Source organism: Salminus brasiliensis, chromosome 18 (genome assembly GCF_030463535.1).
Source record: "Salminus brasiliensis chromosome 18, fSalBra1.hap2, whole genome shotgun sequence".
NCBI classification, from domain to species: domain Eukaryota; kingdom Metazoa; phylum Chordata; class Actinopteri; order Characiformes; family Bryconidae; genus Salminus; species Salminus brasiliensis.
In genome coordinates, this window is record NC_132895.1 from 4,748,222 (window position 1) to 4,762,882 (window position 14,661).

Below are 14,661 nucleotides of genomic sequence, written 5' to 3' on the forward strand. Positions count from 1 at the left end.
ATACAATATTAAAATGTAAAAGTAGGTAAGGTATGTACATTTCTACCCTGACATGCTGCCTCTAAAATAGCTTGAATAGCAGCATAGCCCATTAGCTGCTTCAGGTGTGTTGGATTAGGTTTACAGGCTGACGGTTGGATGGTGCTCTTGGCGAATTATGGAAAATAACCTGAGGTATGAAACTTAATAAAAGCACTTAGATTTTCTACTTAATTAGATTGTGTTTAAAAATATATAGTGCTGGATTATAGACGGCTCATTAGCGCCATCTGTTGCTCGTTGCTATGTCTATACTATATATCCTCACATAAGTTTCTAGAAGAAAGAGAAAGTGCCATTAAAGTATTTAACTTGTGTAAATAGTAAGTGTGTGGATTGAGGTGGAAAATGCTCAGATGTGGTTTTAATGAGCCTATTTACCACCCTGTTATTTTGCCTCAGGATGAAGCACACTGATTTTCCTCAGCTTTTTTGCCTGGCTTATGGCACCGTGACAACTCACAGGAGCCATGTAGCTGTAGCATATGGTAGTATCACACTGTAGCACTGTAATAAGAATTTTGTATGTATGTATTTTAATATTTTAATAATATTTCGTAGCCTTACTAGATAGTGGTGGTGCAGTGAGAAGATTGTAGCCTAGAGGGTTAGCTTTTGATGTGTGCTTAGCTCTAAGCTAAGGTAGTCCAGTATGTTGAAGAGAAGCTAGTGTTAGCTTTTATCATAGCATAGATACCTGCTTTCTTCCTTGGCTTTCTTCTTCCCCATCTGTGGACTCTGGCACAGGAAAAGCAGCAGTCCTGAGGCCTGGTTCCCGTAGCAACCACCCGTATTCCCGTAACGAACAGAGTCCAGTATCAACAACACCACAGTCTGGATGTTGCGTCTGTCTGTGCGGTAGCTTTAGACTGTCTCTAGCGCGTGGGTTTTATGGCAGGTTTGGGGTTGTGAATTTAAAGAGTCAAGACTGTGATGTAACAGTTTTGGGGTTTTTGAATTGGCCTGTTTTTATAGCTCTGTTTCTCATTATTTAACTATGCCAAGACAAAAGTTCTCCATCTAGGGCATCTTCAAGGTCTGGTCTCTATTTTGACTGGTCCACTTGTCAGAAATATGTGAGTGCAGACAGAAAACGACCAGCCTGACCTTCAGTGGTTCTTCACATCATTACATCACCCTCCAAGTTTAGATGCTGCATCATCTGTGTGTTTAGTGCATCACCCCTGCTGCCCCGCCTCACTGGTTCTTGGAAATGTTTAGTGTGTAGCTCAGATTCAGACAGAGCGATGCCGTCGGTTACAGTGCCAGTGAACCCATAATGAAATCAGCTCAGCGACCTTGCCGTCAAACACAGTCAAAACCCAGGCGAAATCCCGCGAAGTCTCATCTCGCAATGCCAGTGATGCCAGGCTGCCAAGAGCAAAGCACAGCCAGGACTCCACAGTAAACCGCTCTCCACTGAAGCGCATCCGCCATGTGATTTTCCCTGTTGGCCGCTAAAAGGAACGTAATCAATAAAACTCTTTGTTACAATTGAAACGTTTGCAGTATGAAATGCTTTTGGGAAAGTGCTGCTTTACCCCCCCCCATCTCCTCCCACCCCTCCCACCGGAGCAGCAGAGAAATGCTCAGTGTGCTGCTGTGATATAGCTGACCCATAATCTGTAGGTTAACGTTGTTGTCTTTTTGACTCTGCAGAAGAGAAGTACACAGTGATCTACCCCTACGCAGCTCGCGACCAAGATGAAATTGATTTGGAGAGGGGCATGACTGTTGAGGTCATCCAGAAAAATTTGGAGGGTTGGTGGAAGATCAGGTAAGGGTGCAGGCAAGAATGCAGCTTTGGTTATGTGTGAAAATGGGGACATTTTGGGACACCCCCCCAAAAAAAACCCTAAATCTTGGTGTATTTGAACATATGTGAACATCTGGACGTTTGATGGATCTTCATGTGGTCAGTACTGTAGATGGAGGGGATCTAACTAAACTCACACAACTGAAGAATTGAGTGTCCACCATGGCTACCTGCTACACTCTTAAAAATAAAGGTGCTACAAATGGTTCTTTGAGTGATGCTGTAGTAGAACCACTTTTGGTTCCATGAAGAACCATGTTTGTCAGGGCCGGCCCAAGCCTTTATTTGGCCCTAAGCAGATTTAATATGCCCCCCCCCAATACCACCACCTCAGCACCAGGTGCTTCAGCCACTAGTATTGGTGAGCCAATAATTTCATATGTATTTTTCTCATATTATCTTGGTGCTCTTGGGGGCCCCCTGGTGGCTGGTGGAGTTAGGGCCCTAAACGGCCACATTATTCAAGTATGCCTTGGGCCGGCTAGAAACGTGTGAAGTGTGAAGAACCTTCAAAAGTAAAAAATAAACCATTCTCTTGATGTAAAGGTACTTTATCAGTTTAAAGATTATTACAAAAACATTCTTTATGGAACCAAAAGTGGTTCTTCTATAGCATCACTCAAAGAACCTTTTGTAGCACCCTTATTTTTAAGAGTGCACCATGCATTTTAGGATTAACCTCCACTTCAGCTTCTCAGTCCTTGGACAGATGGTCTCATGATGGTCTCAAGCACCATCTGATACAATACAGAATTCACAGTGGATTCTATGATGGAGAGCTCTTCAGGCCCATGCTGCAGCAGATCAGCCCCAAACCATGACTTTTCTGCCTCAAGGAGCTCTTTGGATCTGGCCATGGTGGTGATCTTCTTCACCACTCACTTCAACCATCAATCCAGAGCAGACCAGACTAAGACCCGCCTTTAACCCATCTGTGCAGTGAACACACACACACCTACACACCAGTGAAACACACACAGTGGACAGTGAGCACACATGCCCGGAGCGGTGGGCAGCCACCTCCAGCACCCGGTAAGCAGAGAGGGTGATGGGCCTTGATCAAGGGCCCAACAGTGGCAGCTTGCTGAGCACCGGGTATTGAACCCACAACCATGTCATCAGTAGCCCGGAGCTCTAACCGCTGAGCCACCACTGCCACCCACTGAAATTTTTCTTTACATGAAAATTACATTTCAACTAATTCCATTTTATAAATGATGTTTAAAGACATTTCTTTAGATGTGGGAGTTTAGTCAGATTACCTCCATCTCTCAGGATTGACCACATGATCCATCAAACGTCCAGATGTTAAAAATATTTAAATTAATGGTGTGAATCTATTAAAAACATTTAGTGCCATTAATCACAGCAATATTGTGTTAATAATTCTGATTAGTCACGATGTAAAAAGCTAGCTAGCATCTCCTTGACGTTTTGGGTGGGAGAACTAATATGTAAATATGCCTAATAAACTGTCTAAAGGGACCCCTTTTTTTTTCTCATAATCTTTTAGTGAAGTTTAGAGAACTTAGAACACGATGAAGCTCGAGCACAGAAGCTTTAATAGAGGAAATGCTTCAACAACTGGATTGAGCTAAGATTATTATTAGCTAATTATATTTTTTATTTATTTTTTTATTATATTTTTTACTATTTACTATTATATATTATTAAATAGTAAAAAGTACATAACAAAATAACCCAGCAAAAAACTATTACTATTATTTTTTACTATTTACTATTATATATATATATATATAAAAGTAAAAAGTACCAAAAAAAAAACAGATAATTACAGATAATTGCAAATTGACCCTTTATTGCATGTGTGTGTGTGTGTGGGGGGGGGGGTATTTGCACATTGTATTTTTACATTGAATTATGAGATTTAATCCATATTTCAGCATAAATAAAGTGTAATCTCCCGTCTGAACAGTAGCGACGCTGTGTTTACATCGCTAAATAAAAGCTCTAATACGTCACTCTGTAAAGAGAGAGGGACCGACGGGAGGATGTTGGGGCCAAACTTGCTAATGATGATTAGCTTGCATTAAAAAAGGTTAATTTTTAGTCACAAATGCTCAAATAGACCATGGTTTTCATGGGGTGTCCTAATTTATTCACTTGACTATATTTTCTCTGTTTGTTTCTAAGGCCTGTAATAGTTGATGAAATGAAAACAGCATTGCAGGAATGTTTCATTGTTTTATCCATGAGATTGATTGAAGTTGTTTAGTTACAGTTATTAAAAATCATATATTTTTTAAAAAGTATAATTAGAATAATTATTCAGTCAGAAACTCATCACTAGTAAGTATGAGCACTTCCTGTAAACACTATATCCTCTGAAGGTACCAAGGTCGAGAGGGCTGGGCCCCGGCGTCCTATCTGAAGAAGGCTGACATCCTGAGCCAGAAAATGGCAGCTGGAGCCGCAGCTCATGCCAGCACCAACGACCTGGATGGAGCCTGCAAACAGCAGAACGCGAGCAAAGAGAACAAGGAGAACCAGAGAGAGCGCTTCACTCCATTTTCAGACAACAAGCGCAGTAAGCTCATTTCTGAAGAATGTGCTACGCTGGAGAATGCCTGTTATCTAGGAATTACAGAGCACTCCTGTCCAGGAGCAGGGAGCTGCTGTACCTGGTACTCATGATGTTTAAAATCCCTGAAACGAACTCGCTTTCATATGAACTTCTTACATTATTCATCTCAGTCCATTCATATTAACCCCTTAAACAGCCTGCGGCCCACCTGCAGTTGTCTGTTACCAGTCCCTGTAGTTATTGAGTGACACACCTTAGTGTGTAATAAACCCCCTGTTCATAACCATAACCATGCAACCTTTCATTATAGGTATGAAATAATGCATTAAAGTTACCCAATCACGTCTTAAATGAGTCGTATTTTATTCTTTTTATTATTTAATTAGGTAAGCTAGGATTTATGGGGTTATATCAGAGTCTGTGGAATCTGAAAACGAGCTGTTACGTAAATCTTAGCATTGTATTAAATTAATAAAGTTAAACTTGTTAATTGACTAATATGAATTCTTTCTCAATTCACAGAAGCTGGGGCGCGGCAGAGACCTCCTCCACGCCGGGATCTCACAATAGTAAGAATTCTTCTTCTTCAAAATAATGAAATCTTATTTTCCATCAATTGGCATCAACATGGAGGTAACCTTTCTTACCAACATCACCAGAAATTGAACCAAAGCTGAGCCCAAGTGAGATATTGACATATTTGTACATATAAAAAGACAAAAAAGAACAAATATAGGAATTTTATTCCAAATATGGAAATGGCAATTTATGGAAAAAATGTATGGGCCAGTTTCCCAGACAGATATTTATCCTTAAAGGCAGATCCTTATAACCCTCCTACACTGCTTTACCTGTCCTGGTCTTTGAGAAGAATTTCAGTGGCTGGTGGTACATTCAAAAAAGTGTTTTCAGCTATGCAACTTTTAGCTGTTTATAAATCGGACATGCAAACTTACCTTTTAGCAAAAAATTTTTAAAATAATAAATATGTCAAAAATGTGAATAGTCTGGGTTGGCAGCCAGTGTGTAAGGATTCAGATCTCCCGTATCATTATTCGCCCAACCCATAGATATAAAATTTCATTTGAATGGTTAATCTGAGTTAAAATAACGTTACTCAAACATAAAAAGATCATTTTTTGATGGTTGAAGTTGCTTTAATTTTTTTCATATGTATGTTTCTGCCTTAAATTTCATTCGTTCAACTGTTGACCAGATTTCAAGGTAAAAAACAAAAAGGTAAATTTGTCACTGTACTATGCATTTGAACTATCTGTGGTAGTGAACACACATACACACACATTAGTGAACTTGGGGCAGTGGTGGCTCAGCGGTCAGAGCGCCGGGATATCAATAACAGGGTTGTGGGTTTAATTCCCGGGCTCAGCTGCCACTGTTGGGTCCTTGAGCAAGGCCCTTTACCCTCTCTGCTCCCCGGGCGCTGGAGTTGGCTGCCCACTGCTCTGGGTGTGTGTGTACTCACTGCCCCTAGTTCACTAGTGTGTGTGTGTGTGTGTTCACTACCAGATGGACACATTTCTGTACAGTGACAAATACGTGCACCTTTACCTTTACACACACACACCCAGAGCGGTGGGCAGCCAACTCCAGTGCCCAGGGAGAAGAGAGGGTGAAGGACCTTGCTTGTTCAAGGGCCCAACAGTGGCAGCTTGCCGAACCCACAACCCTGTTATCAATAGCCCTGAGCTCTAACCGCTGAGCCACCACTGATCAAAAGATGATCTATGTAAATGACCATACATCTTCAAGATACACCACAAGTGGCAATCCTCGGGGTCCAAGCACTACGCACCATTATGGAGCCAGTAGAGGCATTGTTATTCCCATGATTGATACCGCTGGAGCTTGCTACATGCATACACTAGTATATTGTATAATGTGATGAACGGGTCAGCCACGTTAGCCTCATAGCTCACGATCAAAAGTACTAAAGTACTAAAGGACAGCTTTTGCAGCCAGAGAACTGTTATGTACATTAGATTTCTTGCCAACCTGTAGCTTAAGATCGTATTCAGGATTTTAAAGCTCTAACCCTTTGTGCCTTTCTTGTCTTTCATCATCTATTAGCCCAGAGGAGTGAACTTGCCCAAGCCTCCGGTGCCCCCACAGGTGGAAGAGGAGTACTACACCATCGCTGACTTTCAGACAACCATCCCTGATGGAATCAGCTTCCAGGCGGGAGTGAAATGTGAGGTAAGATGGACAGCACTGAAGCAAGTTACTGAACAAAAACATGGTCTCTAACATTAAAGCGGTTGATTTCCCAGATCCAGCTTAAGCCTAAGCCTAGACTGCAGGGTTTTGAATGGTAACCATTGATTTTATGGCAATTTATGGAAAAAATGGGCCAGACAGATCCTTATGATCCTCTTACACTGCTTTACCTGTCCAGGTCATTGAGAAGAATTCCAGTGGCTGGTGGTACATTCAGATTGATGATAAGGAAGGCTGGGCTCCGGTCACTTTCTTGGATAAGTACAAGAAGACCAGCAATGCCTCCAGACCTAACTTCTTAGCCCCTCTGCCTGGTGAGATGGCCCAGCTGAAGTTGGAAGATGGCCCAAACAATAACAACAGTACAGAAGATACCTGGTCCAAACCTCTGCCAGATGAGCCCTCTTCCAGTGTAGACTTTGCTACACGTCCCAAACTGAGAGACTGGAAGTCCAACGCTGTGAAGAGCAACTCTCCGTTCTCTGGACCTTTACCTCCAGCTCCTTCAGCACCTCCTGCTGAGGAGAAACCAGCCCTACCGCCCAGGAGAGAATCCATTAACAAAAGCCTTGAATTAGAAGAAAAGCCCAAACCAGATGTTACCAAACCGCTCCCGCCCAAGCCTCCAGCTCCTGGGGTCATCATGCCTTTAGTGTCGCCCAAAACTGCCCCGTTCAAACCGGACAAGCCCCCAGAGCCTAAAAAGGATGAGAAGAACAAGCCTTTGCACTTGCGCAACGAGATGGGTTTGGAGTGTGGCCACAAAGTGTCCGTCAAGGAGGTCAAGAAGTTCAACCTGAAGCCTGTGCCAAAGCAGCCCCCAAAGCCCAAGCCTGACAGCCAAGAAGAGAAGACGGATTCCATCAGCCCAGTGCCGTTCCTCAAGCCTAAACCAGTCCTGAGGCCGAAACCAGCACCTCCTGTCAAACCTGAACCCCAAGCCAAGAGTGAGTTGGACATTACCAACCTGAGGAGCAAGCTGCGTCCATCCAAACCTCCTGAGGCTAACATCAGCTCAGGTGACTCTAGCCAGCACAACGGCACCAACAGCCCTTCCAATAACACTGCTAATAACGGGAAACCAAGCGAGGAACCGAAAAGCCCACCTAAGCAGCAAAACGGCCATGGTCATTATCAGCCAGAAATTCCTAAACCCCAAATACCTGGCCTACCACAGAGGCCTAGCAGCGCACCTAGAAGGCCTCCTCCACCCAAAAAAGGTGCAGAGCCAGGCAGCCCCACTGAAACCAAAGCCCCACCACAGAGTGACATGCTGGAGGCCAAGCCTGCCGCCCCCTCTCAGAGCAGACCACCACCACCCAAGCCAAAGGCCTTCCAGCTTCCACCCCTAAAAGACAAGGACAAGGACAAGGAGAAGGAGGAGCCCAAGGCTAAAGCCCCTGTGCCCGTACCCCCGAAGCCCCTGATTAAAGCTGAGAAACCTGGGCCTCCAAGAGACAAACTTCCACCTCTGATCAAAGATCCAGCCAAGGAGGACCTGTTCCTGGCCGTAGCGGACTTCGAAGGTGACGACCAAACGCCAGGCTTTAAGGAGGGCACTGTGTTCGAGGTGGTTGAGAAGAACACCACCGGCTGGTGGTTTTGTAAAAATGTGAGCGATGGGTCAATGTCCGAGGGCTGGATCCCTTCCAATTACCTGGCCAAGAAACACTAGGTACTCGTAGCTCCTTTTTTATTTTTCTTATTTTTTTATTATAATTTTTTTTAAACATATCTGTATCTATTTAATTAGTTTGTTATTTATGGGTACCTTTCAGTCGTCTCTTGTTACATTCCATTCTTTCGCAAGCTCGAACCGATCCACGTTGATTTGTTGGCGCTTGCTTGTTCTTTACTGTCCCCTTGGGGACGTGGATGGAATTTACGCCTGGCGCTGAGACACTTCTTTGGGAGAAAAAGAAACGTTGAATGTCTCACATTCTTAACCCATAGTCCTATGCATGTTAACCGAGCTCATACTATTTTTGTATTTAGCGCTATAAGAAACTAGCAGTATATACACAAGTGACTTCTCGCAGCCTCCACGCTATCGTGCCTCAATATTATATGCAGTGTTTTCCAAGCCTATCTACGCTATATGTGCGTTAGTGACATGCTGACTACAGATTAAACATGCAGTACGTCAATCTACTCAGAGAGCAGAGGTAAGAGTCCTAGATAATGTACTTGAGTCTCATGAACATGAATCCGAGGCCAAATCAGGCTAAATCCAAGCCAGTTACTAAGAACCCATCGGCTAGGTAGTGCTTATTAATCTTTCAATGGGAGAACTAGAAGCCAAGTGCTTCTAAGTGGTAATATGATCATGCAGCAGACCTGTCTAAATGTTTATTATTTTTATTTTAATATGCTAATGCTAAACTGCATTTTATACTGCCTTTTTTTAATGTCTTATGTTGCTTATTTATCCACTTTTTTTACAAAAAAAAAAGAAAGCCAAGTTTGGGTTATTGCAATGCTTCAACTTGCACTTTGTTGAGATGAAGTTCACAGATTTCATCACTGTGGCATTGAAGAGAGCGGGAGAACAGAACGGAGTGAAATGAAACGTGAAACTAGAAGAAAAAGAAACGGAACAGGAAGTAGACGACAGGGGTTACATAAACAAATGATACAAAACGATAAGGACTTTCCTCCTGAGTGTGTAAATACAAATAATAATAATAATTATAATAATAATAAAGAAATGTTAAAGGAGTTTGACACGATACCTCAGACCATCCGTACACACTGTTCTTCATCAGAAGAACCACCCGATGATGGTGCTTAGATGCAGTATTTTAATGTTTAATTTACATGCATGCTTGACTGGTTTCAAGTATACATATGAGTAGGTATTGTGTTCCTTTATTAACACTACATTTGACGTTTTGTAGTTATTATTGTAAGTTACTTAAAAAAAATATATATATATATATCTAAGTTGTGCTTTTGCTGTTATTGGAAATGGGAAAGCTGAGGAATCATGGGGATGATGGACAGTGTTACCAAAAAAAAAACAAACAAACAATAAACAAACAATAAATTAAAAAAATAAATCTCATTTAAGAGAGAGGGAAAATGGTATGTATAATTGTGCCTAGTTGCTCTAAAACTGTTTCCAACAGTGATTGTTGTTCTACAGCCAGTTTAACTGTCTTTTTAAAGGGCCCAAAATACTAACACCTGAATTTTCCTCCCATTATGAGAAAAATGAAGGAGGTATGTAAAGCTAACCCAACCTGCAACAACAGTCTGCACACTGTTAAAGGTATAGAAGTTCCCTGAGGAACTTTTAGAGGTTCTTCAATTTGAAACTGTGGAAAAATTCTTAAGGTGCTTTGAGGTCATCAGGTCAAGTCAAATTTATTTGTATAGTTTTTTTTTACAACTGTTGTCGTCACAAAGCAGCTTTACACAATCAGTAATTAGTAAAATACAGAAAAAAAATCTGAGCTGGAGGAAAAAAGACTCACAAGGTGGACCTGACCCATCCTCCTATGATCAGAACTATTTATAAATTATTGATTAAATTTATCAAACCACCTAAACTGTTGTACTGCTCCGGTGTGCAACATATTCATAATTATAATATAATTATTATATAATATAATAATCATGGTGTCGTATAACTTAATATAGTCATGGTCAGAGTAATGAGAGTAAAGATGGGTAATAGTGGTGATATTAATATTTTGGCAGATAGATTTGAGGAACCTTCAAGGAACCTTTTTCTTCTAAAAGTAATAAGCTCCTTAAAAGGGTCCTCCACAGTTTCAAATTGAAGAACCCCTAAAGGTTCCTCAGTGAGCTTGCACTTTTAACAGTGAACTTAATGGTTGTGATGCCACATTTCATATCTCCAGAACTGCAACTTTACAGGAGAAGGAAGAAACCTTCTTTATTTTCAATGAAAGTCGCTGTAAACAGATTTACAGTACATTCTATTGGTCCATTCATCATTAAATTTGGACACAATGTTAAGAACAACTGTCAATAATGTCACATTATATTATTTAAAAATATTTTGACATATTATGTCATAGCAGAACCACACATGTCTCCATAGAACCACTTTACAATAGAGATCTCCATTGCATGGTTGCATCATGGTTCTTTATGGAGCCATAAGAGGTTCTGCTATGGCGTCACTCAAAGAACCTTTTAGTACCTTCATTTTTAAGAACGTACAGAGGTTTAGAGCCAAAGTTAAAAGAAGTTTTTTTGTTTTTCTGGCCTGGACTGCTTTTTGACTGGGGTAGCAGTTGGTGTAGCATAGTGGGCAACAGCACCACCTTCCTATAGTTAGATTCTCTGGTCGGCCACATCATGCTACACCAATAAGAGTCCTTGGGCAGGACTTTTCATGCTGTACTGTCAGAGCTGTAAACATGGAAAAGCTGGAAATGTAAATGAATATGAATGAGGCACCATACAGGGCAGCCAGTCAGAACACAGACTTAAAGGCGGCACAGGAACAAAAAATAGTTAGGTTGGCAAATATATATAAAAAAAAAAAAAAATATATATATATATATATATATATATGTATAAATATATATATATGTAAATATATATATATATGTAAATATATATATATATATGTAAATATATATATATATATATATATATATATATATATATATATATATATATATTATATGTATGTATATATATGTATATGTAAATATATATATACATATATTTTTTTTAATGGGCCCTTTAAAGAAATTGCAAGTGATTGTTTCCTGCCATTTTAACATGAATCCAGCAGAATTCCGCTGCAGCTTTGATGAGTATTTGACTAAGGATGTGCTTTTTGTCTTGGATAGAAATGTACTTTTGAACACGTCTGCATCAGTCTGCTAATAAACGCCAAACCCCCCCACATGTTTAGCTGGAAACGTGGAGGCACATGTTCATTCCCACAGTTCTGTAACCTGTACGCTACTTTTATTTTGATAGTATGTCAACTGTGCGTTTTTATTACTTTATTTCTAATAAAAACCCAAATAAACGTTTCATATGTTCGTATCTTCAATGTGTAAATTTAGTGATGCGTTTAAAACAAACACAAATAATAATAAATCAAGAGGAATGAATAATATAATTCTTTATTTATTAGATTTCTGTACAACAACGGTTACTTCAACTTCAAATGGAAAAGATCCATTTACATACGCCCTTTCATTACAAATTAAAAGTCCCATAAAAGAGAAAGGATCGCAACAGTGCAGTCATTTAAAGAATGTATCATTTCCAGAAAAATACATACATTTCTTTTAGAAAATTAAAAAAAAAAAAAAAAAAAAGGTGGGGTTTCAAAGGCAACTGGAGCTTCCCTGTACCTGACTGTTGTTTCCCACTAAAGAAAACTGAAGTAAATATGGAAGTAAAATAAACTGCAAACTGCAGGAGAATAAAAATGGTAAAGCAGGAACATCGATGCTTGCAAAATTATGAACTGCATCTGTACTTAAAGGGCTGAAGGAGGAAGATTATTGCACTTTAGTCTGGTGTCAGTGCTCAGAGACGCAGAATAATAAAATCATCATAGGAACAGAACATATTTCTCATAAAACTGCTGGATGAGAAGCTTCAGAATGAACACTCCCTTCCTTTTCCTGGTTTCCATCTTGGAAGAAAAGTTGAATTGCACATTCAGTTCAATAGATGAGCCCCACCTGCAACTGTCTACATCATCACTGTCCGGCAAAAACCTCGTATCTCAGAAACGGCAGCTTTACGGGAGAAATAGCCTCGACTTTTAATAGAAGTCAGGGTGAAAAGAATGTACTCTTTAAGTTATTTTGGAGCTTTTCTATTGGTCCGTTCGTCACGAAATGATGAAACTATGTTTTAAAGAACAACTGCCGGAGTCACATAATGAAAATTGAGATACAAGGTTTTTGTGTGACAAGCATTTTTACTGTATCTATGCTTTCTGACCAGTGTGAACGGACTGGCGGAGTGTTTGCTTACCTACTGCCCTCAATGTCTTTCAGTAAAGCTGGAGAAGCTAAAGGCACTTCCCCTCCCCATCTCACAACACCACCTTCAGAACTTGGTCTACTTCTACTAAAATCTACTATTTTTGGTTTTTGGCTTTAGCAGGTTTGAACATCCAGTGTTTCGCTTTACAGTAAGGTTTGTCACGGTTCTGTGACAGAATCACACTCACATTTTTGGTGCCAAAAATAAAAAACAATGAGAAAAAATGATAAATACAAACCGCAAGAAACGCAAGGTACCTTCTCACCATAAGCTTCAGCATTGAGCATCTGTAAAACTGATTATATGATTGTTAGAAAGCTAAAGTGACACTAAAATTGGTTGTTTTATATATAATAATTCATAAAAATTACAGAAAATTAAAAAAAAAGTATATAAGCTTTTCTATGTGCAACATATTTGGCAACACTAATTTTACTCATTGGACACGGCTTGCAGAAACTGAACTAAGGCACATCGTTGCACTTCACTGGTTTGGGAAGGCTTTAGGGCTACATAAAAAAACAAAGCTTGCTGTTTATTGCTGTAATAATAGATCTGCAATAATAATAATAATAATAATAATAACAATAATAATGTTAGAACGTTAAAGTGACCCAAAGACTTTACTTAACAGATGCTATAGGAGGTTCTACTACTGAGTATCTACTACTGAGTTGGTATGCTGAGGGTAGGCCCTCACGCCCTAAACTCTCGCATTAACCCAAGAGAATGTATGTGACTGAGCCTGATTCCATCCCTGGCTTTGGTGTGAAGAAATGGTTACAGTGGCTTTAACGAGTCTCTTATTGTTGGTATCAGCAGACACCGAAGATCTGGCTGCTCCAAGTGTCCTACAGAGACGTAGGAGATATGTCCGCTAATGGTCATCATTCAGGTTCATCCAGGATCAGGAATATTAAAGCCATAGTTTGGTTAAAAACAACAACAAAAACAAACAAACAAAAAAACTGTAATGATGTCATTTGTCGCCAAACGATCACTGCAGTACAAAGCGAACTCCTCAAGAGTTGTGGCGGTCAGTGCTGGACGTTGATGAGTGGTGAGAGTGGCCAGGCTCGAGGCGGAGGTGAGGAGGAGGAGTTCTATGTGTTGGAAGAGTCGGAGTACGGCAGGAATTTGGTGAGTCTGTTGGGGGAGGCGGGGTTTTGGCATTCCACGTCTTCACTCATCTTAAAGAAAATCTCTTGCTCTCGCTTCTTCTGATTCAGCTCGTCCTCCAGAACCTGAGGGACACAAACATCTTCAGTGATCTACTGCTTTAGTGGACTGATCAGTATGCAAAAACGGACTCAAAAAAGTGAAAAAAAAACAAAACAAAAAGTTGACAGTTTATACATTGCTGTCTACACTCAAAAACCTTGGATCTCTATTTTTTCTTTTTTTGACCATTTTTGCATCATTATGCAGCATTTACCTTAAATAGCAGCTTTAAAATCTTCACTGACCAATCAGCCCACATCCTCCTTACACTTTCAGTGAAAATCTGAACTTGTCAAGAAATGCATGTGTAAAGGGTGTCCTTTAGGAGTGGCTCCAAGCGTAAATTCCACTTTCTGGCTGTAGGGGGAGCCCAGAGAAATGCGAGAAATGGCACTTGTTTCATAATGCTGCTTTAAGTTTAGGTTAGGTTTAGACTTTTACACTGACTTTAAGAAGCTTTTTGTTCCTTTTGTAAAGTTGTGGTTTTGGAGATACCAGTTTTTTTGGATGATACCAGCAATATAAAAACAATATGAATTTATATGACTTACCAGAAAAAAGGAAACAATAAAATAAAATCTAAATAAATAAAAAAAAATAGACATTAACCGTAACCTTAAACCTAGACCTAACCTTAACCCTAACCCTAGACCTAACCTTAACCCTAAACCTAACTTTGACCCCAACCTTAACCTTAACCCTAACCCTAAACCCCAACCCTTAACCCTAGACCGAACCTTAACCTTAACCCTAGACCTACCCTTAACTGTAACCTTAACCCTAAACCTTAAACCTAGACCTAACCCCTAGA

General features: G+C 40.2%; 2 protein-coding genes across 3 annotated transcripts in view; one reads left to right on the top strand and one right to left on the bottom strand.

Moving 5' to 3' along the window:
- The window catches only part of sh3pxd2b (SH3 and PX domains 2B), a 64,914-nt gene extending 53,735 nt beyond the window's left edge, over positions 1–11,179 (top strand). Inside the window, exons 10-14 of one of the 2 annotated variants that reach the window (XM_072661404.1) lie at positions 1,699–1,816; positions 4,207–4,403; positions 4,923–4,969; positions 6,489–6,614; positions 6,814–11,179. In XM_072661404.1, coding sequence (XP_072517505.1) covers positions 1,699–1,816; positions 4,207–4,403; positions 4,923–4,969; positions 6,489–6,614; positions 6,814–8,310 — 1,985 coding nt within the window. In that variant the 3' untranslated portion in view covers positions 8,311–11,179. The remainder of the gene's footprint in view (positions 1–1,698; positions 1,817–4,206; positions 4,404–4,922; positions 4,970–6,488; positions 6,615–6,813) is intronic. The other variant, XM_072661405.1, reaches the window with a different exon arrangement.
- A 544-nt stretch (positions 11,180–11,723) lies between these two features.
- stk10 (serine/threonine kinase 10) overlaps positions 11,724–14,661 on the bottom strand; it is a 77,597-nt gene continuing 74,659 nt past the window's right edge. The window contains exon 19 of the mRNA XM_072661653.1: positions 11,724–13,873. Coding sequence (XP_072517754.1) covers positions 13,733–13,873 — 141 coding nt within the window. The 3' untranslated portion in view covers positions 11,724–13,732. The remainder of the gene's footprint in view (positions 13,874–14,661) is intronic.